Consider the following 23,938-nt stretch of genomic DNA (forward strand, 5'->3'; position numbering starts at 1 on the left):
AATTAATCTTTGTTTGTGTTCTGCAGAAGAAAGAAAGTTATACACATCTGGGATGGCATGAGGTAAACAAGTAAACGAGAATTTTAATTTCTGGTTGAACTATCCTTTTAACGGAGATATTGAAGGTCTACAATTCACAGAGAGAACAATAAGGTAACCCAACTGAAATTTAAATAAGAGTTTGTAGGCAAATAGCAAATAAAAATAGCACAATGCACTGATTCATGTGCAAAATCCCACGCTCAAATAAAGGAAGGAAGAAAAAAAGCACACTAAAAAACAAGGCACGCTAGGCACGTTCTGCACGTGCCTCCTGTTAAACCGTGTCCACTCAGCAGAGAGCGCCCGTGGGTTTGTTTGGTGTCGCAGCTCAGCTGACTAATGTGTCATATGATTCCTACAACACACTCATGGATCTCATGTCTGCTAGAAACCTGAACTCTCGTCCCGATGGGGAAACTGCGATCCCGGAGTGTGGGCATGTGAAATAGAGTGCAAGCATGCCGACTCTGCTGCAGAAACTCTTCAGCAAGAGAGCTGTCGGTAACGGGATCGCCCGGGACTGTTCGAGTGAAGTGGAGCTGCGGTAAGCACGCGCCGACAGTACACCTTTGGATATATACAATCACGCGCGTACCTGTGCATGCAAAAGTTGGAGCGCAGCGCAGGGCGTCCCATTATATTACAGATGTTTCTCCTGCAATAAAGACCAGAGGTTATCGTGCGAATATATACGAGTTTGTAATCACTGTTTATAAACTCAGTGTGCCACCGTGCCTCACAGGCCATAGGTTCAGTGCAAAATGCGTTGTGGAAACACACACCAGCAGTTCTCATAAGTGCGTGTCGGTGTGTCCACCAGTGTTGGTGTAATGCATTACTAATTAATTTATTAATTAATTACTGTATTTAAATGAAGGGATTACTCTTAATTTTTCAGTAATTGAAGTACACTTACTTCTAATGTATTTGCGATACTGTATAGACTATAGAACAATTATATATACAATAGTGAATTTAAAATCGAAATGTAACATTTAATGTAAAAAAAAATATATGTTTTTTAATTTACCGCCGCCCTCTTAAATTCTTTGGCCAGTTCATGAATAATTTATTAATTTTATATGATTTATTTGAAAGAATTAAAGGAACAGTTTCATGTCTATCCTTGTATTTTTCATCTGGTTGAGGTTGATAAGGGTTTTAGAAAGTAATTAGGAGGCCTAATAAGTAATGCAATTACTTTTCAGACAGAGTAGTTAGTACAGTTATTAATTACATTTTTAGAGTAACTTCTCCACAACTGGTGTCCACTTTCATGTAATGCTTCCTATGTATTGATGCATGCATAATATTGCCATTTACGCATCAGGTTTTCACTGACGGCTCATTTATGTCCTCTCCTTTTATTTGCGTGTCTTCCCTGTCAGTTACTATTCTTGCCTCTAGAAGAATGAGTGACAGTTGGGCACAGGCAGTGTATAAATTGACAGCAACGCTAAGGTCAGGGCCGTTTCAAGGCATAGGCGAACTAGGTGGTCGTCTAGGGTGAAACCTGCAGGAGCCTATTTTAGCAACACTAAAAATAGGCTACTAATTTAAAACATAATATTCACAGAGGAATATGTTCTTTCATTTGCAAATTTTATATAATTTTTTTTAGGGAGGAGGAATTTATATTATAAAAAAGGACTCGATCTGTTTCTCACCCACACCTATCATATCACTTGTGAAAATATGGATTAAAAACACTGAAGTCGTCCAGATTCCTTTTATGCTGCCTTTATGTCCTTTTTGGAGCTTCAAAGTTCTGGCCACCATTTACTTGCATTGTATGGACCAACAGAGCTGAGATATTCTTCTAATAATGAAAGCCATACATATCTGGAATGGCATGAGTGGGAGGTGGGGGACTTTCTTTGTGACTTTGTTGCAACATGCTTATTATAGCGTTAGCAAATGGTACGTGTGATTTTGTTTGCTGGTGTGTGCAAATGTGGCCTGTGAGAGTGTCCTATGACTGGGTTTGGATCACATGCTTTGCGAGCGTGTGTGCGTGTGTGTGTGTGTGTGTGTGTGAGAGAGTTTGTGTTGATGACAGTCATGTGATATTTGAACTGAATTCATTTGGTCATCAGCTAGACAAGAGAACGCCCTCAAACTCTGAACACATGCTTCCTAAAACATCTGGCTCCCTCCCTCTCCTCTCTTTCTCTATATGTATCTCCATCTGAATCTCACCATCATTCTGTGTGTCTGTCAATTATGTCTCATAATGGTCAGTTGACTTGAGGAAGTAACATCAAGACAAAGTGAGATCTCATTTGTAAGAAAACTGCATCAGTGCACGCATGCATATACATGCGCACACACACATACTCTGTCTTGTGTACTGAGAGGAATATATTTGAAGATGAAGATTAAGAGTCGTAAGAAATCCACAACTTGGTGGTTATTCAACCCAGAGGATGCGTCAAGCAACAGGTACAATGAGTGTGTTTGCTTTTAGTTTTTCTTTGCTTATGAGTGCAATCCGCTTAATCTGTTTTTTTGCTCTGTACTTTTGAGTCAGTGCATATTTTATGTTTTTGTAAAGCATTGAGCTCATTATTAGTAATTTGATGCTTAGTCCTTATTGCAAGTGTGATCCTTAAGCAGTAATGTTGACATGAGAAACATGAAGCATGCCAGTAAAAGTTTATTGTATATATTGGCATATAAGCTATGTAAATTTGCCTTGAAACCGCATCATGTGAAAAATTTGAGTATTGCTTGGAGGCCCAGATAGAATCTGTGGGCTTTTTTGCATATTTGTAAAATTATATTGAATATATTTAAATATGGTAATATGTGTTAAATGGAGTTTGGAGTACTATGCTTATTTGGTAGGTAAAATCAGATTCAAGTAAACCATATTATTTAATAAATGCACTGCACATTCAAGGCCAGGTGATATGTAGAATTTGTGAATGACAAGTATTCAAATTGTTCAGAAATTTGCAACCCGCATTGTTTCAGTCAGGCCCTAGAGATCTGAAGTGCTTCTAGTTGTCAATCAGTGAAGTCTCTGTGTGTCTGTACTACAGTGATCATGTGACAGAGGTGATCATGTGATCCCACACGGGATGGCTGAGTTTGGAAAGGCATACTTCTCTTTCTGCTGTATTTCTGCTATTCCGAAACTCTACTGATGTGTCTAAAAGGCTCTGTTGAACGTATATTAGGCGACTGTTAAGGAGTATTTCTCCCTGTGTGTGTATATACTGTATGTGTGTTTTAGAAGCCTTTTTTTTTGTCTTTGCCTTTTTTTTTATTTCTTTTTTTAAAGTGGATAAGTATTGGATGGATGTTAAATTGTGTGTGTGTGTGTGTGTGAATGTGTAATGGCGGTACCACCCCAAGCAAGTCTTCTTTTCTGCATATACATGGTGAAATTATTTATTTTTCACAAATCCCAGCTAAGCTGGGGTCAGAGTGCAAGGTCAGCCATGATACGGCGCCCCTGGAGCAGATAGGTTCAAGGGCCTTGCTCAAGGGCCGAACAGGGGTGTCTTGGTGGTGTTGGGGCTCGAACCCCTGACGTTCTGGTCAGTAACCCAGAGCCTTAACCGCTGAGCCACCACTGCCCTCATATATACCTTTTTTGGGATGTATATGTAGTGTCTGGAGGCTGGGAAGTGATTGACAACTAATCTTACATTTACATTTACATTTACATTTATTCATTTGGCAGACGCTTTTATCCAAAGCGACTTACAAAAGAGGAAGAACATCAGCGAATCATCTTAGGGAGACAGTGGTACAAAAAGTGCCATATTACAAAGTTTCACTATCATCATAATAGTATACAAAACCGATTTAAGTTCAACAAGAATTTTTTATTTTTTATTTTATTTTTTATTTTTTTTATTGACCGGTTAAGTGCTTTTGGAAAAGATGTGTTTTTAGCCGTTTTTTGAAGATAGAGAGTGAGTTAGCTTCCCGGATTGAGTTGGGAAGGTCATTCCACCACCGTGGTATGATGAAACTGAAAGTCCGGGAAAGTGTTTTGGTGCCTCTTTGTTTTGGTACGACAACGCGACGTTCCTTAGCCGACCGCAGGCTTCTGGTGGGAACGTAGCTCTGCATAAATGTTTTAAGGTATGCTGGAGCAGACCCAGTGACTGTTTTATATGCCAGCATCAGGGCTTTGAATCTTACTAAGTTTCTGTAGCGTTTTACCCTTTAGGGCAGTATTTTTTGTTTTGTTTTTGAAAGCTTTCATCACAATGTATATTCTCTGTCTCACTCTCCCTTTTGTTTAGTTGGGCGTCTGCTGAGTTTGATCTAGCTCAGATCCGGTTGATAGTGTATCAAGACTGTGAGAGAAGAGGGCGCCAGGTTCTCTTTGACTCCAAAGCAATACATAAACTCAATGCATCTGAGTCGGTAAGTTACTTGTGTGTGTGTGTGTGTGTGTGTGTGTGTGTGTGTGTGTGTGTAGGGAGGTGTCTATGAGCACTGTTTGGGAGGAGTCACATGCTCTGTAATCCAGCTTGCTTGAATCTCATGACAGGTGTGACTGCTCAGCTAACTGGGTCAAAGTGTTTAACACCCATGAGTGGATGTGGATGTGTGCGTGGATGTGTGCATGTTTGTGTGCGTTGGATTGATATGTCCATTTACTGACTTTTGATTTTTTTTGTATCATGTACTGTATTTGTTTGTGGGTGATTTCTTTTTTGCATTAGGTGTCCAGGCTAGAAATTAAGGGGGAGCTCGGGGCAAAAGTGCCACTAAAAATCACTGAAATGACCCTATATTTTAAAATGATGAAATGAGGAACTTGTAATGAATTCCTCTGTTTATATTTGTTACATTTGATATAATTAATATACTATTCTATGTCTAATTATGCATTTGACCTCTTGTTAATGTTAATGAACTGGTTCAATTGAAGTAATTAAACTGAAAGGATGATACACAGTATTTTTTATAAAATTAGAAAAAGAAAAAAACATGCCCCTTAGAATAAAATACAGGGGGATATTTGGCCCCTTAATGGTAAAGTACATTTCGTACATTGTTCTGTGTACACTTTTCACTTCAAGGAAATCTTCGAGTCATTTTGAGAAATCAGATTTCCTTGATCGATTGAAATAAGAGTTACCAGTAAATGGAACATGAAAACCTACTGCAGTGTTTCCACTAGGATTTTTTTGACCCGTATTTATGCGTGACAGTGGAGGAATAGCTTAAAATTACCTTAGAATAATTACAGATGGGTTATTAATTTTCGCCTTGTCACATGAAAGTCACTAGATCTTTTTTTTTCCAATCAATGAAAGTGAATGGTGACTGAAACATTAACTTTTGTGTTCCATGGAAAAAAGTAAGTCATAAAGGTTCGCAAGTAATGACATAATTACTATCACTTTAAGAGTACAAGTCAAAACTCACCGGTTACATTTAAAGTTAAATTACATGTTGACAAAATGGATTGAAGGTGTCTCCCCCGCCCCTGGCAGCGAGCCCCTCCCCTCTTGCGGTCGGCGGTCTCAGACCCTGCCACGTTTCACCGGCTGGTAGGGGACTCCTCCGCACCTGGCAGCGGCCCTGACCACTCCAGTCGGTCGGTTAGGAGCCCCTTCTCCCCCTCGTGGTCGGTATGTGTTTAAGCGTTTCTTCTCACACTGCAGTAGTTCTGGTAGTTTTACACAAAGCATTTTTGCCGTTTCTGCCTTTCTTGTCAAAGGGTGTCTAGGCTAATATGAATTATTAGGGAGCGCTACGAAATGAAAGCTGGCAAAACTCGCTTTGACGTCGCACGCTTGCAGCGTTTACTGCTTTGCAGCGTTGATTATTAACAGGAGCAATAGTTTTATCTCATAGATTAATTCGGCACATTTCAGTCTGCATTGTTGTGAACCTGTCATATACTGCAGACAGTGAAAACTACTGTAAACTATTTTAGACCTGACAGCAAACCCGCTGCCTGCGAGTAAGCATAGCAAAGTGATATTTCTTATTTCACATTTTACAAGGGCTTATAATTAGTATTTTTAGAGAGAGGGTGGAAAATGTTCATGAAACTATGAAGTAAGATATATTTTTCGGCAAAAAAATTAACAGTCATGCATGACATGACACTTGTAATTATTTGCTGCAAAACTGGAACATTCTTTGTTCTTTAAATAACATGAGAAATACATTTTTCCTTGATCTTTTCACATGTAAGAGTCCATTGTACTATAAAAACATACTGTAAGTTTCAGAACTCAAAACTTCCTCCTCACAGCAAAAAGAGCATTTGTTGAAACCAAGCTGCCCAAATGACTCGTTCTCTACTTCCTCCACATTGTGATGTCACACTGTGCTAAACATTTGCATCAGACTGCCTCCACAACAACATGTCAAAGCCTACTTTACCTTATCACTTCTGTAGCCCCGCCCAGTTGTAGTGAGCAGTAACATGGCAAGGAGAGAGATCAGGTCAGTCAAGAGCAGAGAGCCAATCAGAACAGTGGCTGTTTACTTAAAGGAGAAGCAGCACCAAAACATTGTTTCTGATAGGGTCAGAATGAGGGTGGAAAATTAACATGTTTGACAGATAATATAAAAGGTAATGTCATGGCCCCTTTAAAATGGGATTTTACAATGTATTCATAATAAGGGTATGGGTTTTTTTTAACTCACCATGATTTACTACAGTTTAACATCAATATTTAACATTAAATTCTACTCTTTCTTTTACAGAGTCAAGACTTTTCTTTGTAAATTAAACATGTATTTGTTTATGTAGACCTATTTATACCCATCCATACATCCGTCTTGACCGTTTTTGAATGCCTTTGGCTCCGTCTGGACAGAGTGTGATTTATTGTCAGTAAGTTGTCACATGATTGGTCTATTTATTCAGCTCTCAGAGATAGAGAGTGTGTTTGTGTGTGTATTGCTATTGAATTGAATAATGTCACTTCCATATCATTTTTTATGTTCGTTGCAAATGCAAACAAACAAATCAGAAGTGATTCAGATAGAGTTTTGACATGCAACTGTTATTGAATTACAAAAGTTACAAAACTGAGTTTTCAGTTTCCATGGCAACATCGTTTAAAAGCATTTTCCCTATTAAAAGTACCCTTGCAAAAAGTAGTTTAGTCCTTAATAAGAAGTGAGTCCCCTGTTTTCCCACAACCTTTTGGGTTTGCAATGGCTTGCAATGAGGATTTTTAACCTTCAGTTTAAAAGTGGAATTTCCTCCTTCAGACTTGAAGGATATTTCATCTTGATCTTTAAAAACTGATTTAGTGGACTGATATCAATACGATACCCTGTCAAAACTGATATCATCATTTTGGGGAAAATATCTTAATCGGATTTGCTCCTGCATGTGTGCCATTTTTATTTGGGATACATTTCCAGCAGTGATTCATGAGTCTTTTGATGCCACGGTGTGTTAAGATTAGATTTCTGGTGAACTGTTAAAGCTGGTTGGATACATTTCCAATAAACACTAAACCAGATGCTCCAGACTCCGTTCTACAAGACATGAGACTGAGATGTGATTTGATGTGATTGATTGTTTCTGTTATCATGTTACAGACCGCTGACGAGACCAAAACTCCACACACCCGGAGTGGTTCTTGCCAAATCGGCAGCCAAGCAAATGAAAAATACAAGCACCCTACATATCAGGTTTGTGTTGTTCCATTAGTCATGGAAAACCTGAAAATATCTGGGAATTTAAAAATGGTCATGGAACAGCCATGGAAATGTCTATACTAAATACAGTTTTCTAGTTAATACTTTTTTCTAACTATAAAATATTTCATCAGCCAGATATTGCTCTTATGTAGAGCACTACCTGTTCACAAGCCATAGTGTTGTTCTGTTATATCTGTTCCTATCATGAAATAACAACATGCACTTTGAAGTTATGGCTGTATAAATGATTTACATATGACCTGTGTGTATATATGTTCAGTACACCAGACCGGCTTCAGATGTGAACATGCTTGGGGAGATGATGTTTGGCTCCGTTTGTATGAGCTATAAAGGTTCAACTCTGAAGATTCACCACATTCGGTGAGTCCTTGTAAGAGGGTAAATCTTCTTCGATGCAAACTTGATCAATTTGCTTGCTAATGATAATGCTGTGTTCTTGTGTGCTTGGCAGGTCTCCACCGCAGCTAATGGTCAGTAAGGTTTTCTCAACACGATTTGGCAGCAGCACCTCTGGAAGTACAAATACGTAAGTCTCTTGCTAGCTGTGATCTACTGCTACAGTTGCCCAAAAAAGTATTTGGACGCTCAAGCCAGAGGTAGAAATGCATCATCGTGTCATTTCATGTCAAGTGAAGTTAGGTCTACAGTAATAAAATGATTAGAACACTGAAAACACTTATGAGTTGACTGTACTCAATTGATTAACCCTTGAGCGTCAATAAAAAATGTTACTCCGACGTCTTTAGAGGACAAAAATGTCCGTGTTAAAACACTGCCCTAAAAATATTATTTATTAATATTATTTTCCACATACACTGACTTTGATTTTTTTAACCAACATCAGTCGTGATCATAACTACCAAATATTCATTCATTTTCAGGATTTTAACCCTGTAAATGCCCGTTTGTTTACACAATGCCACTGTTGTTTTTACACACACACACACAAATTTCTCAATACACACATACAAAAAACACTCTGACATCTATACAACACACACACACACAATTTTAGCTGCATCATTTATTCAATTGGCCTGCAGTGCTCTATATTACAGCAAACAGAAAATAGGAAAAAAGCTTTTATTTGCTCCATAGGCTAAACATGAGAAAAATGGCACCATCTGGTGGAAAATATTACAAATTAAAAATGTTAAGCCACGGCTCAGGAATGAAAGCATAAGATCATAGAACTTGTTCCCTCAATCGAATTGAATTTTTAAGTGTGGCTTAAGTGTCCAAATACTTTTTTAGGGCCACTGCACTAGGTGGCAGTCAGGTGATCTGATTTTAGTTACCACTTGATTTGAGGAATTCGGGTGTTCTTTGTACCACTGATTGTCTTGATTTATTTATTTGTATATATTTTCTTTTCTTTGGAAGACTACAAGACAGTTTTGAGTCGCTGAGCCAAACTTTTCCTAGTCACACCGGCAGCCTAGGTAAGGTGGTGCAAACAGTTCCTCTCTAGTTCCTCTTTCTTTGTCTGTTTATTTTCTATTGTCTCTCTCTGATTACTGACACACACACACACACACACACACATACACACACATACACACACAGTGTCTTTCTCAACATGGCCATGTACTACTGCTCTTGCAGGAATTCACTGTGTGCCTAGCGCTCCTCTGCTCTGCCTGGTTCGGAGCGCGTCTTTCTTTGCAGGTTTGTCTGGAATGCTGAAGCAGTGTGAGCATGTGTTGATTTCACATGCACTCACCTTTTATCCAAAAATAAAAACTCTTTATCATCAAGTACTTCACCCTCATGTTGTTCTAAACCCATATGACTTACTTTCTTCCATAGAACACAGAAGTTGGTAGATATGTGAAATGGAGCTTTTTAAGCTTCAAAAAGGATGCAAAAGCAACATAAAAGTATCATAATTGTGGTTCATATAATTAGGGTGTTACATTCCAAGTCTTCTGTAGCCATACAAGGGTGTTGTGTGAGGAACAGACCGGAATTGAAGTCCTTATTTACTGAATATCTTCCTTAAAAAAAGCGATAGTATGACTTAATATATACTTGGAATATAGCGCACACGTTGTATATACTTTTATTATGTTTTTACAGCCTTTTTAATGCTTAAGGCTCAAGTCACCATTCCGTGTAAGTGAATAAAAAAAAAATAATAATAATTTACAATTATCTCCTTTTGTGTTCCATGGAAGAAAGTAAGTCTCATTGGATTGGATAGATGGACTCAATGGATTGAAACAACATGAGGGTGAGTGAATAATGACAGAATAAAAATTTTGGGGTGAACTAATCCTTTAATGCTCACTTTCTAGTGTGCTTAGACCTTAAATGATTTTAGGCCCTTTTATATAATGCACTTTCACTGTCTGTGTGGCTCACCAGCATTGTTACGGATGAGATGGCTTGGCTTCATGGTTGCGGGGTTAACTCTACTCTTTTAAATGGGTCATTTTGCAGGTGTTGTGTGTAACCTGCATGCTTCATTGAAACAAAAACCAACACTTCCCCTTAATCACTCACCACACGAAGCAATGTGGACACACTTCTCGTCCCACTTGAGTTGAATGTGAGAGTTTAATGACTATAATGAGTATAATGAATGTTGTTGTTTTTTTTTTAGCCCACAGTAATCCAGTGGACATGCCAAGTAGAGGACACTGTGAGGACGGAGATAGTGGTATTGCCCGCACAGGTATGTACATTCATCTGAAAGGTAGAGCTCGCTGGTTATGTAGTAATATTAGGCAGATATTTGTGCCTGTTGAGAGTAACGACATTGGTCTGCAAATAGCCATGACAATGGATAGTGCACATTTCAGTTTACATTTTTTTTTTTTTAATTAGAGAGAAAAAGAAGTGATGACATTTAAACAATATTGTGTATTTTAGTGTAACTTTTTGCTATAATTAAAATTGAAACCGGAATATTCCTTTAAAACAAGATTTTGCATTACAAATAATTTTATTAGCGTAAACTTTGAGCTGGCATGCGGTACACAAATTTGCGGAAACCCTGATGATCCATGTTATCCGAGCATGATTTGAGAATCTTCTAAAGAGCATCTCAATGGAAGCAATAAAATTGGACCAGGAGTCAGGAGAGTCAACACAGTGAAAGTCACAAATTTCCTTTCTGACCTAGAACTTGTTCAGAACCATCAGAATCACTTTGTTATAATATTACTTTTAAACATTTTCAAAGCTTTTATTCCTAGGTTTAAATGAGATGTTCAATACCAGATTTTCAGTGTGGTTACAGGCTTTTGGAACTCATTGTATTTCTGTATAATATCGACTATCGGCCACTCTGCTGATGATGCAAGTATTGCATTGGTCTTTAAAACCCCATATCAGTCGGCCACAAATTATTTGCTTTATGCATGGTTCCCACGGTCATGGAAAACCTGGAAATATCAGGGAATTTAAAAATTGTGATTTCCAGGCCTGGAAAAGTCGGGTCAAATGTCGGGTGGCCCGATCACAATTATTATGGTATAATTTCTCATACGTGCTTGTGTCCAATAAATTCCCTTCAGAGAGCAGCTCATATTCTTCACATCTCTTACAATGCATCCGAGGACTCACGGGTGACAAACGCTCATTCATCACATCATTGCACATTCAATGCGTCCGCAGGCAGAGTTTGGAGTGTTACTTTTGAAATGTATTCAACTACAGATTACAGAATACATGCTGTAAAATGTAATTTGTAACGTATTCCATTAGATTACTCAAGGTTAGTAACTTATTCTAAATACTTTGGATTACTTCTTCAGCACTGGTAGATTAGATAGTAGCGAGTAAAGATGCTGACTACCATCCCTGGGGTCGTGACTTCGAATCCCAGTACGTGCTGAGTGACTCCAGCCAGGCCTCCTAAGCAACAAAATTGGCCCAGTTACTAGGGTGGGTAGAGTCACATGGGGTAACCACCTCGAGGTCGCCATAATGTGGTTCGACCTCGGTGGGGCGTGTGGCGAGTTGTGCATGGATGCAACGGAGAATAGCGTGAAGCCACCACACGTGCTTACGCACTCAACAAGCCACATGATAAGATGCGTGGATTAATGGTCTCCGATGCGGAGGCTGAGATTCACCCTCCACCACCAGGATTGAGGCGAGTCACTATGCCAGAGCGCATTGGGAATTGGGCATTCCAAAATGGGGAGAAATAATAACAAAATATAATAATAAAAAAAATAACACCGCAAAGCTGATGTCTTCTTGAGTTGTTACCTAGCTACAATGGTAAACAGCTGCCGCTTGTACTTGTACATTAATGATGCAATTTTACCACGGTTTGGACCCAAACTATACGATGTGAACAGAGACCAGCGGGGGCAGGGGCAGAGGTGGGAAACGAACTCTGGTGTGGTGCAAGCAATCGAACCAAGTGTAATCCCTGTCCATTTTAGGATTCACGCAATATGTTCGTATGGATTATATTTAAAATTTAACATTTTCAGTTTAACTTTTATCAAACAATGGTGTTTTTTTTTTTGTTTTTTTTTTCAAATTTCCAATTGTGATTTCGATGTCATTTTCAGAATGAAAGGCTAAATGTTTGGGCATGGAAATTAGCTTTTCAAGTCATGGAAATTCATTGGTTGAAAAGAGTGGGAACACTGTTTATGCATTAAGTGGATCCGATTTGTTGGACACATTTTCTGTCAAATGATGTGTGACCTTTCACTTTTTTAATATGCAGCGTCTTTAAGCAGCCTATTGGCCACGCCCATACCATCACCTGGCTCCTCCTCAAGCAGCGGCTGTGCCAGCAGTTACAATCGGCGATGGCTCCGTAGCCAGGCTACCAGTCTCCAACATGGACCCATGCCTCGCTGGTGAGTGTGTGTGTGTGTGTGTGTGTGTGTGTGTGTGTGTGTGTGTGTGTGTGTGTGTGTGTGTGTGTGTGTGTGTGTGTGTGTGTGTGTGTGTGTGTGTGTGTGTGTGAATGTGAGCCTTCCATGTGTAAGACATCAGTAGAGATATGTAACACCTCAGGCATGCATTTATACATGTTTGTGCATCAGGAGCACTGAAGAAATGTTCAACCTTTCTGATGAGAGCTGCAGTTCCAACCCTGCCATGATCCGGAGAAAGAAGATTGCCATCAGCATCATCATCAGCCTGCCGGAAAAAGAAGAGGAAAACCAACATTTTCAGAAGTTCTTCTTCTCTCACTTCCCTCTGTTTGAGTCTCACATGAACAAACTCAAGACTGCCATCGAGAGGGTAAGTGGAAAACTGCAGTTGAGTGATTTAGGGCACAGTCTGTTTATCGATGTCTGATGAATATTGCACACAAAATGTAAATCACTGACAATCATTCAAATCTGATTGGCTGTCTTTAAACAACTTCCTGGAGTAAGGGCACACGCTTTTTTTTTATCAGTCTGACTGGACAGGAAGTAGCGTTTACAAGGTACCGGGTTAACTTAACATAAGCGCTTTTGACAAAGTAATAATATTTTTAGGCACTTAATAGCTAGTAATATAGATTTCCATGTGCATCATTTTAGTTTGTTTGTATGGACAGATATACTAGAGTCTATACACAATTCCACAATTTTTATGGTGTTTTCTGACAGAATTTGTCAATAAGCTAGCATATCATGCTAAAGATTTGCATTGCACTGAAATATTGAGATGCATCAAGAATAATTTTGGAATTTGATCGTGACTTGAAAAATAGAATCGCAAGGTGCCTAAACTTTCCCACACCCAATCTTTTTTTTTTTGACAAACACAAAGTTTGTGTTTTTGTTTTCTTTTTAAGGCAATGATTGTGGGCAGAAGGATAGCAGAGTCCAGCCAGCGAGTGCAGGTGTATCTGTGTCGAGTAATGGAAGCACTGGGAGAATTCAGGTCAGTCGTGAGTGGGGTGTGGTGCTGATTTCCATCCTCTTCATTGATTCTTTACACTTCATGCACACACTTGTCTAAACATGATCTGCCTTTCTGTGCTCATTTGAGTCATGTTAGAATCTGATTCCCTTGTTTTGTAGGATGACAGTCTGGAACCTGTACATGGCTCCACGCATCAGTGAGCCAGTCTGGCTTACCATGATCTCCCAGCGTGCTGAGCGAAATCTGCTGTGTCAGCGCTTCCTAAAGGAAATGAGTTTGCTGATGGAACAAGGAGCCAAGAGCCAGTCAGTGTTCTTGAAACTCTCATCAAAACGTATTGCTTATGATCTTTAGCCCAATTCTTTTGCTAGTAATTTGTTATCAAAAGGTGTATTGGAAAATCAACCTTTTAAAGGGACAGTTCACCCAAAAAGGAAACTTCTCTTGTCATTTACTCACCCTCATGACATATGAATGACTTTCTTACACAAATTAAAATTTTTAGAATATCTCAGCTCTGTAGGTCCATACAATGCAAGTGAATGGTGACCAGAACTTTTAAGCTTCAAAAAGCACATAAAGGCAGCATAAAAACGATCCATACGACTCCAGTGGTTAAATCCATGTCTTCTGATGCGATATGATAGGTGTGGGTGAGAACCAGATCAGTTAAGTCCTTTTTTTACTATATATCTCCACCTTTGACCAGCCCTGACCAGTAGGTGGTGATATGCATGAAGAATGCAAATCGCCAAAATATAAAAGAAGAATGTGAAAGTGGAGATTTAAACAGTGGGTACGGAAAGTATTCAGACCCTCTTAAATTTTTCACTCTTTGTTATATTGCAGCCATTTGCTAAAAACATTTAAGTTCCTTTTTTTCCTCATTATTGTACACACAGCACCCCATATTGACAGAAAAACACAGAATTGTTGAAATTTTTGCACATTTATTAAAAAAGAAAAACTGAAATATCACATGGTCCTAAGTATTCAGACCCTTTGCTGTGACACTCATATATTTAACTCAGGTGCTGTCCATTTCTTCTGATCATCCTTGAGATGGTTCTACACCTTCAATTGAGTCCAGCTGTGTTTGATTATACTGATTGGACTTGATTAGGAAAGCCAAACACCTGTCTATATAAGACCTTACAGCTCACAGTGCATTTCAGAGCAAATGAGAATCATGAGGTTAAAGGAACTGCCTGAAGAGCTCAGAGACAGAATTGTGGCAAGGCACAGATCTGGCCAAGGTTACAAAAAAATTTCTGCTGCCCTTAAGGTTCATAAGAGCACAGTGGCCTCCATAATCCTTAAATGGAAGACGTTTGGGATGACCAGAACCCTTCCTAGAGCTGGCCGTCCGGCCAAACTGAGCTATCGGGGGAGAAGAGCCTTGGTGAGAGAGGTAAAGAAGAACCCAAAGATCACGGTGGCTGAGCTCCAGAGATGCAGTCGGGAGATGGGAGAAAGTTGTAGTAAGTCAACCATCACTGCAGCCATCCACCAGTCGGGGCTTTATGGCAGAGTGGCCCGACGGAAGCCTCTCCTCAGTGCAAGACACATGAAAGCCCGCATGGAGTTTGCTAAAAAACACCTGAAGGACTCCAAGATGGTGATAAATAAGATTCTCTGGTCTGATGAGACCAAGATAGAACTTTTGGCCTTAATTCTAAGCGGTATGTGTGGAGAAAACCAGGCACTGCTCATCACCTGTCCAATACAGTCTCAACAGTGAAGCATGGTGGTGGCAGCATCATGCTGTGGGGGTGGTTTTCAGCTGCAGGGACAGGACGACTGGTTGCAATCGAGGGAAAGATGAATGCGGCCAAGTACAGGGATATCCTGGACGAAAACCTTCTCCAGAGTTCTCTGGACCTCAGACTGGGCCGAAGGTTCACCTTCCAACAAGACAATGACCCTAAGCACACCGCTAAAATAACGAAGGAGTGGCTTCACAACAACTCTGTGACTGTTCTTGAATGGCCCAGCCAGAGCCCTGACTTAAACCCAATTGAGCATCTCTGGAGAGACCTGAAAATGGCTGTCCACCAATGTTTACCATCCAACCTGACAGAACTGGAGAGGATCTGCAAGGAGGAATGGCAGAAGATACCCAAATCCAGATGTGAAAAACTTGTTGCATCTTTCCCAAAAAGACTCATGGCTGTATTAGATCAAAAGGGTGCTTCTACTAAATACTGAACAAAGGGTCTGAATACTTAGGACCATGTGATATTTCAGTTTTTCTTTTTTAATAAATGTGCAAAAATGTCAACAATTCTGTGTTTTTCTGTCAATATGGGGTGCTGTGTGTACAATAATGAGGAAAAAAAATGAACTTAATGATTTTAGCAAATGGCTGCAATATAACAGAGTGAAAAATTTAAGGGGGTCTGAATACTTTCTGTACCCACTGTAGTTATAAAGGACTTAAATGGTGATCTGTTTATCACCCACACCTATTATATTGCTTCAGAAGATATGGATTAAGCCACTGGATTCGTATGGATTATTTTATGCTGCCTTTATGTGCTTTTTGGGGGCTTCAAAGTTCTTGTCACCATTCAATTTGTATTGCATTGTATGGACCTACAGCACTAAGAAATTCTTCTAAAAATCTTCATTTGTGTGTCTCAGAAGTAAGAAAGTCACACATCTTGGATATCATGAGGGTGAGTAAATGGTGAGTGTTTTTTGGGTGAACTATTCCTTTAATTTTGACAACAATTTTCATAATTGAACTTTTAATACACCACCAGTCAAACGTGTGGAAACATTTAACTGAACTGATGTTTCTTTTAATCTTTTGATAATAGTTTTGATTTCTTGTCTTACAATTGTATTATTTTATAGTCTTGGTGTTTTTCCTGGTTTTTATAAAATATGTAAAAACTAATAATAATAAAGCATGAGAAGGTGTCAAAACTGTTGTTGTGCACTTGTGATGATGATGTAGTGTGTAATTTACTGATTACATACATTTCCTTACATTTTCTGCAGGTTTCTCTCAGCTCTCCTTACTGCCGTTCTTACACATCACTTAGCCTGGGTTCCCACGGTGATGCCCAGCAACCTCCCACCAATCAAACACGCCTCCCAGACAGCGGATCTGTTAGCAAAGTCTCATCCATACAACCCACTATGGGCTCAATTAGGTATGACACACATAATACATACACACTCGCGAAAATAATCATATTACCACCAAGCAGGAAATTGTGGAGCATAATGGAGCGGCTGTGGCTCAGGTGGTAGAGCGGGTTGTCCACTAATCGCAGGGTTGGTGGTTCGATTCCTGGCACGACTCCTCATGCCGAAGTGTCCTTGGGCAAGACACTGAACCCCAAGTTGCTCCCAATGGCAGGCATGGCAGCTCTGCCGTCAGTGGTGTATGAATGTGTGTGTGTGAATGGGTGAATGAGATGCAGTGTAAAGCGCTTTGGTTAAGGTTAAAAATGGCTATATTAGTGCAGACCATTTACCATAATTGAGTACATTCTAAGCACTACCATGTTTACAGCCCTGCACCTTTTCCAACACATTTTTTTGTGTGATGGGCTGTAGATGATCCCAAATGATGAGAACCTCTTAAGAGTTAAAGGACACTTATGAACCATTTTGTTTACATAAATCATTTATCAGTTTGTGTACTTCGAGCTTGTGAGTCTCAGTGTATTAACATATTTAGAATGTAACTATGTGTAATATAAGTAATGCACTTATAAGTAATTAAAGGGATAGTTCCCCCATAAATGAAAATTCTCTCATCATTTAATCACCCTCATGCCATCCCAGATGTGTATGACTTTCTTTCTTCAGTAGAACACAAACAGATTTTTAGTAGAATATCTCAGCTCTAGGTCCATACAATACAAGTGAATGGTGATCAGACCTTTGTAGCTCCATAAATCACATAAAGGAAACATAGAATTATTCTATTTGACTCCAGTGTTTAAATCTTCAGAAGTGATATACAATAATAGGTGTAGGTAAGAAACAGATCAAACTTAGTCCTTTTTTACTCTAAATCCCCACTTTCACATGTGGTGCCTGATTATTTCCACTTTTACATCTGAAAGTGAAAGTTAAAGTGGAGATTTAGAGTTTAAAAAACATTAAGTATTGCTCTGTTTCTCACCCACACCTATTATATCGCTTCTGAATATATGGATTTAAACACTGTAGTCAAATAGATTATTTTTGTTTCCTTTGTGATTTTTGGAGCTACAAAGGTCTGATCACCATTCACTTGCATTGTATGGACCTACAGAGCTGAGATATTTTTTTTTTAAATCTTCATTTTTGTTCTGCATAAGAAAGAAATTCATGCACATCTGGGATGGCATGAGGGTGAGGAAATGATGAGAGAATTTAAATTTTTCTGAATTGAAATGCTGTAAATAATCCAATTACAAGAATTTTAAATGTAATGTGTTACACTACTTTTTGACTAAAAAGTTATTAGGTCAGATTACCTAAATTACTTTGTACTCAGATTACACCTAACACTTTCATGAGAACATAACGTTGATATTTCCTTTTGTGAAAAAATATAAACCGCTTTTAAAGTCCTGCATTTATTTGCATTTGCGACTATTGACCAGGTTCATTATTATGTGTTTAGGTGATCTGTATGGTGCTTTGGGCTCTCCAGTGAGAGTTTGTCGGACAGTGGTAGTGGGGCGAAGGAGGGAGCTGGTCCAGCGAGTCCTATATGTTCTCTCCTACTTCATTCGTTGCTCAGACCTGCAGGAGCATACACAACCCCAAGGACAGATGGACAGTCCAGCCAATCCCTGCTCCTCTCAAACCACCGATCTCACCCATGAGACTGAAAGGACCAATGAAAAAACAGACTCATCGAAGCCCATCCCCTGTGTTACGAGAACCAATGCACTGAGCACTGGCTTGGGTAATTTACATTCAGACATCCATTTAGAACAAAATGATGAGAGAACATTCTTAACAGATACAAAATCAACAAATCCCTCCACCTATCCGGAATCGACCACTGTCAGGCCTGAATGTACAGAGATTGGCCAGGAATGTTTTGGAGAAGACAACGATTCTGTTGGGAGCATATTAGAACACAATTTGTCCAGTCAGAGTCCTCTTCTCCAGAGGGTGCAGTTTCACATTGGCAGTCCCAGAGAGGCAGAGAATTATAAACAAGCGGGGTGTCTAACTGGGATGGGGTGTGGGCGGGCATTAGACAGGAAGTTACATCAAAGGCTTTTGACTGACATACGGAGGAACGAGAGTTCAGACAGTGCCCTAGGTGATAGTGATGAGGAAGAAACATCAGCGCAACAGCTCTATGTGGTTACAGATCAAAAGGAGTATGAGTTACCACTTCCAAGGTAAGTGCAACAGACTCTATTTAATATGTACACAACATCACAGGGGTTTTTCATACTGGGGTCCGGGGACCCCCACGACCACAAGGGGACACTAGGGGGTCTGTAGAATTTTCGAGAGAGTGAAAAAACAAAATGTAGTTTTTAGGACAAAGATAACTTGAGACATTATGGTTTAGTTCGGTTTTTTAAAGACCTGTCATAAGCCATGAGATTAATCATGATTATTTAATTCTGTTGACAGGCTAGCACTAGTTTGAAACAATAAGAAATATAAAATCCCCAAAAATCAAACCAAATCTGGACAAAAGTACTAAATTTAAAGTATTTTTATATATATATATATATATATATATATATATATATATATATACACAGTATCTCACAAAAGTGAGTACACTCCTCACATTTTTGTAACATTTTCATGTGACAACACTGAAGAAATGACACTTTGCTACAATGTAAAGTAGTGATTGTACAACTTGTATAACAGTGTAAATTTGCTGTCCCCTCAAAATAACTCAACACACAGCCATTAATGTCTAAACCGCTGGCAACAAAAGTGAGTACACCCATGAGTGAAAATGTCCAGCTTGAAAATATCCATATATATATATATATATATATATATATATATATACAAGGGATCATCATATTTGGGGGTCCTTGGCATCAAAAAGTTTGAAAACCCCTGTTCTAGCACACACTCCTTTAAAATGAAAGTTCACCTAAAAATGAAAATCCCAGATGTGTATTTCTTTCTTTCTTCTGCAGAATACAAATAAAGGTTTTTTTGAAGAATATCTCAGCTCTGTATGTCCTTACAAAGTGAATGGTGGCCATAACTTTGAAGCTCCAAAAAGCACAAAGGCAGCAAAAAAGTAATCCATATATTTCCAGTGGTTAATTCCATATCTTCAGATGTGATATCATAGGTTTGGGTGAGAAACAGTTCCATATTTAATCCTTTTTTTTTACTACAAATCTCCACTTTCACTTTCTTCGTTTATTTCACCACTTACTGGGCCGTGAGGAGAATTTATAGTAAAAATGTCTTAAATAATCATCTGTTTCTCACCCACACCTATCATATTGCTTCAGAAGACATGAATTAAACCACTGGAGTATTATGGATTACTTTTATGTTTTCATTATGTGCTTTTTGGATCTTCAAAGTTCTGGCGACATTTCACTTGCATTGAATGGACCAACAGAGCTGAAATATTCTTCTAAAATCTTAATTTGAGTTCAGCAGAAGAAAGAAAGTCACACATCTGGGAATGGCATTAGGGTGAGTAAATGATGAGAGAATTTTCATTTTTGGGTGATCAATCCCATTAAAACAATAATGCCTATTAATAACCTTGAGTGTCTTGTACAGTTGTCAGGTGGAGAGTCGAGCCAGTGTTAATCATTTTGGACACTCTTTGCTGGGGGGTTACTGTCCTCAGTATATGCCTGATTTTGTGTTACATGGCATCAGTTCTGATCTCAGGCTCAAACAGTGCCTTATGGCGGACCTGGAACACACTGTTCTCGTAAGTACAAAAACATTTACATTATTACTGCATACAGTAATTGACTGGTCACTTATTCTTAAGACAAAATAGGCTACAAATCTAAAGTTTATGTATCAAATAATTATTTTGGATTAATCTGGAAGACATGTTCAAAGGTATTCTATGATAGCTGCCAACAGGACCTGCTTAGAAATAAGTAAATTATGAATATTACAAGAGTCTGCGTGTTTATGCTTGTTTGTGCAGCATCCGGCGATGGATGAGCCAATCACCGAGGCTCTGTGCATTGTGGCGGACACAGACCGGCTGAGCGTGCAGGTGGTGACGAGTCAAAGACGCACGTGTGAGGGTGGACGGTTAGGCAGAGACGTGATGGTGTCCAACCTCATACATACGCTCATCACATCAGTTTTGGAGCTCTATGCACTGAACATCACAGCGGACTTTGTACGTCTCATTAACACACATACAAAAGTATTTACCATGCATTATAAACAGTATTCCGACTGTTTACTTAGATTCTGATTTGTTTGTGTATATGTGTGCATGCAATTGTCATTTCAGTGTGTGATGCACCTGGAGGACCGGTTACAGGAGGTGTACTTTAAGAGTCGATCCTTAGCAGAATATCTGAGAGGACAAACCAGGGTCCATGTTAAAGATCTGGGAATGGCACTGGGGTAAAATCACACTACACACTAGCTGTCGACCAGGCGCCCATTTTTTATACGTTGATTAGGGAGTTATTTGGATTTCTATGTTGAAGATTTTACCCGATCCTGGATTGTTGCATTCTTCGAAGAACATCTCGGAGTTGTTGTCATGGCAATAGGTCTGTAAGCTTAAAAAGGATTACATTGTACCTTTATTAGCTGATGCAATACTGGAAGTCTCTCCCAGCCTCTGCATCATTCTTACAAGAGCACATTTTTGAAACGGGGGTGAAAATAAAATTAGTATAATTGTAATTTTATGAATAATTTCAAATTGTATAAAATAATATTGTAGATATTAATAGGTACATCCTATTTTTCTCGGATGGACCACTGTAGTTGTGTAGCTACTTCATATTTTTTAAATTATTTTTCATTATTTTTTCACCATTATTTTTTCATACATAAACTTTAGGGTTTTCTGTCTGCATTAACCTTGGTTCTTAGCGCCATCTACAGCTCAACAGATGCAAAGAACTTAAAGGGATAGTTCAACCAAAAATGTCAATTCTCTCATCATTTACTCACCCTCATGCCATCCCAGATGTGTATGACTTTCTTTCTTCTGCAGAACACAAATTCTAATTTTTAAAAGAAATATTAGCTCTGTTGGTCCATACAATGCAAGTGAATGGGTGCCAACCCAAAAAGCACATACAGGCTCAATCCACATATATGAATCAAATTCACTTGTGGGTTTGAAGACCAGAATTAGCTAGAGAGGAATTATCACGATTAGAAGATCTGGAATACAATATTTTGAGACAACATTCCTGGAGGAACGTTGTCTCGTTTAGCTGTGTACTGTACTAACTGTATATGGTTGAAACGACAATAAAAACCACTTGACTTGAGAGCAGGGTAGCCGATGACCGATATAATGCTGATGTATTCATAATAAAGTTTAATGATAGCAAATGAGATGCACAGATGTTGCTGAAATCAAATGAGTATTTTAACATAAATAAAAGAATAAAAGGTCATGCAAATCTAGTGAAATATATGCATTTGTGTGTGTTTTCTTTCCTTCAGGATTGAGTCCAGTGACATTCCATTGCTTGCAGCAGTTGCCAGCACACACTCACCCTATGTGGCCCAGATTCTTCTTTAAATGGACCAAGCAAGATTTATTTCATTTGAAGGACCAATCGGAATGTGTGGCTGTTCTGCGTGGACCAGCAAAAATCTGATCACTATTAGATTAACACACCAATCATGATGCAATGTGCTCGACAACCAATCAGAGCCCACACCCAGCCTTTAATATACCAATCAAAAATTCCTCTTGTCCAGCTGACAGAGTTTTGTGTTTACGTATGTGTGCCGTCTAAGTAACAGATAAATGTAAATATGGCCACCCTATAGACTGAATCGTACACCACATTGGGACACTTGTTAATACTTTCCTTATGTCTTTTCAAAGATTTTATCTCAGAACTTTTTAAGATTTATATGAAAGAGAAGGCTGAAAAAGTTTTTTGATAGAGGACGTCACTAAAAGCCTTATGAAGTCCGATTTATTTATGAGATTCTTAAGGAAGCAATCTTTTGTATTAGCATCAGTTATCAAATTCTTGAGTGATTCTGTGTTGGATGTTTTGTGTGTTTTTTCTCTGCAAGTGTGCTTCAATCTGAGAAAGATGGGAGAATGTTTACTTAATAGAATATAGGTAGACTGTGGGTGATACTAAACATTGTTACTGTTAATTACTTGTCAATGGACAGTTTACAGATTGTGGATTACAACATTAATCTGGTGCTACTATAATGTTAATTGTGTCAAAGGCTTACTACAGTATGTACTTTACACTTTGCCCTTGCAAATGCCTGTTATTTATACTATATACTATACTTCTGTTTTGTGTTGTTTATGGTTCCAGTTAAAAGGCCTAGAGAAAGACTGTTTTGTTATATTTTTTTTTACAGAATTCTCTACCTCAAATAAATTAAAGTGGTCTGAGATTAATTTATAGGCTTGATCAGACGGTATCCCACTTGAGGAATGCATTGTGCTGATCTCAATGAGTAAACACTTAAATGCACTCAAAATTCAGCTGCATTTGAATGTCTACGAAGAGCATGACTCTGATTTTCCATACTGAATGCAAATGTTATTTTTTATTTTTTTGTTATTTTTCCTTTTATTTTTGGAACTTTAATGAACACTAAGGTAACATTTAACCATTTTCAGTAGTCTCTTTTGAGGCTGTACTGAAATTTAATGTTACTTTTTGGTCTGTTCTGCACATAACGTTGACACTTTACAGGTTGAAAGCGGTTGGGGATGTTGTCTATGACAATGGGATGTTGCTAAGTACTGAATGACTGACAAATAAATAACTTTTTGTACTTTTAAATATTTTACATTCTTGGCAACATGAGAATTTCAAGTTTGAATTATTAAAACTTTATAAAAAAAAATGATTAGCGACTTGCATGGCGATCTCATTATTGGCACTCCTGTTTGCTAGAGCTCACGATTGATGGTGGTGGTGTGTGTGCATGTCTGTACATGTCTGCTATGGTTGTTCATATTCTCCAGGCTGAACAGCTAGTTCCAGTAGCCATGCCCCAAACTCACGCTAAAGGTTGAGCTAGATGTGGATGAGGAGAGCTGAACTTGCCCCTCAAAATATAAACATCAATGTTTTGAAAGTGCCCGGAAGGCTCAGTGTTTATACTTTTGGGGGAGGTAAACCCACGAATGGCCTACTTATAGTTGTCAATGAACAATAAACTGGGAAAGTAGAACATATTTTGATATACAAATTTACATACTTCACCTTTAAGTCCCTTTTTA

General features: G+C 38.7%; 1 protein-coding gene across 3 annotated transcripts; it reads left to right on the forward strand.

Annotated features, from left to right (window-relative positions):
- Positions 1-371: 371 nt before the first annotated feature.
- On the forward strand, positions 372-23,540 carry LOC127652055 (folliculin-interacting protein 2-like). Of its 3 annotated transcripts, none has more exons than XM_052138108.1 (18): positions 372-586; positions 4,305-4,428; positions 7,585-7,677; positions 7,967-8,067; positions 8,159-8,233; positions 9,091-9,149; positions 9,313-9,375; positions 10,313-10,384; positions 12,401-12,536; positions 12,726-12,927; positions 13,472-13,560; positions 13,701-13,847; positions 16,549-16,703; positions 18,173-18,908; positions 20,287-20,443; positions 20,672-20,872; positions 20,990-21,105; positions 22,171-23,540. In XM_052138108.1, the coding sequence occupies exons 1-18, from the start codon at positions 501-503 to the stop codon at positions 22,247-22,249; spliced, it is 2,691 nt and encodes an 896-aa protein (XP_051994068.1). In that variant the 5' UTR covers positions 372-500; the 3' UTR covers positions 22,250-23,540. The 3 variants fall into 3 exon arrangements, with proteins under 3 accessions (XP_051994068.1, XP_051994070.1, XP_051994069.1); XM_052138109.1 differs by lacking the exon at positions 372-586 and adding an exon at positions 2,233-2,484; XM_052138110.1 differs by lacking the exon at positions 9,313-9,375.
- The last annotated feature ends 398 nt before the right edge of the window (positions 23,541-23,938 follow it).

Source organism: Xyrauchen texanus, chromosome 11 (genome assembly GCF_025860055.1).
Source record: "Xyrauchen texanus isolate HMW12.3.18 chromosome 11, RBS_HiC_50CHRs, whole genome shotgun sequence".
NCBI classification, from domain to species: Eukaryota; Metazoa; Chordata; class Actinopteri; order Cypriniformes; family Catostomidae; genus Xyrauchen; species Xyrauchen texanus.

Bases quoted from the DNA above. Each gene is read 5' to 3' on its own strand.
- LOC127652055 (XM_052138108.1), top strand. From the start codon at position 501: ATGCCGACTCTGCTGCAGAAACTCTTCAGCAAGAGAGCTGTCGGTAAC. The intron at 587-4,304 runs GTAAGCACGCGC...CCTTTTGTTTAG, and splicing joins TCGAGTGAAGTGGAGCTGCG to TTGGGCGTCTGCTGAGTTTG. The intron at 12,537-12,725 runs GTGAGTGTGTGT...TTTGTGCATCAG, and splicing joins CATGGACCCATGCCTCGCTG to GAGCACTGAAGAAATGTTCA.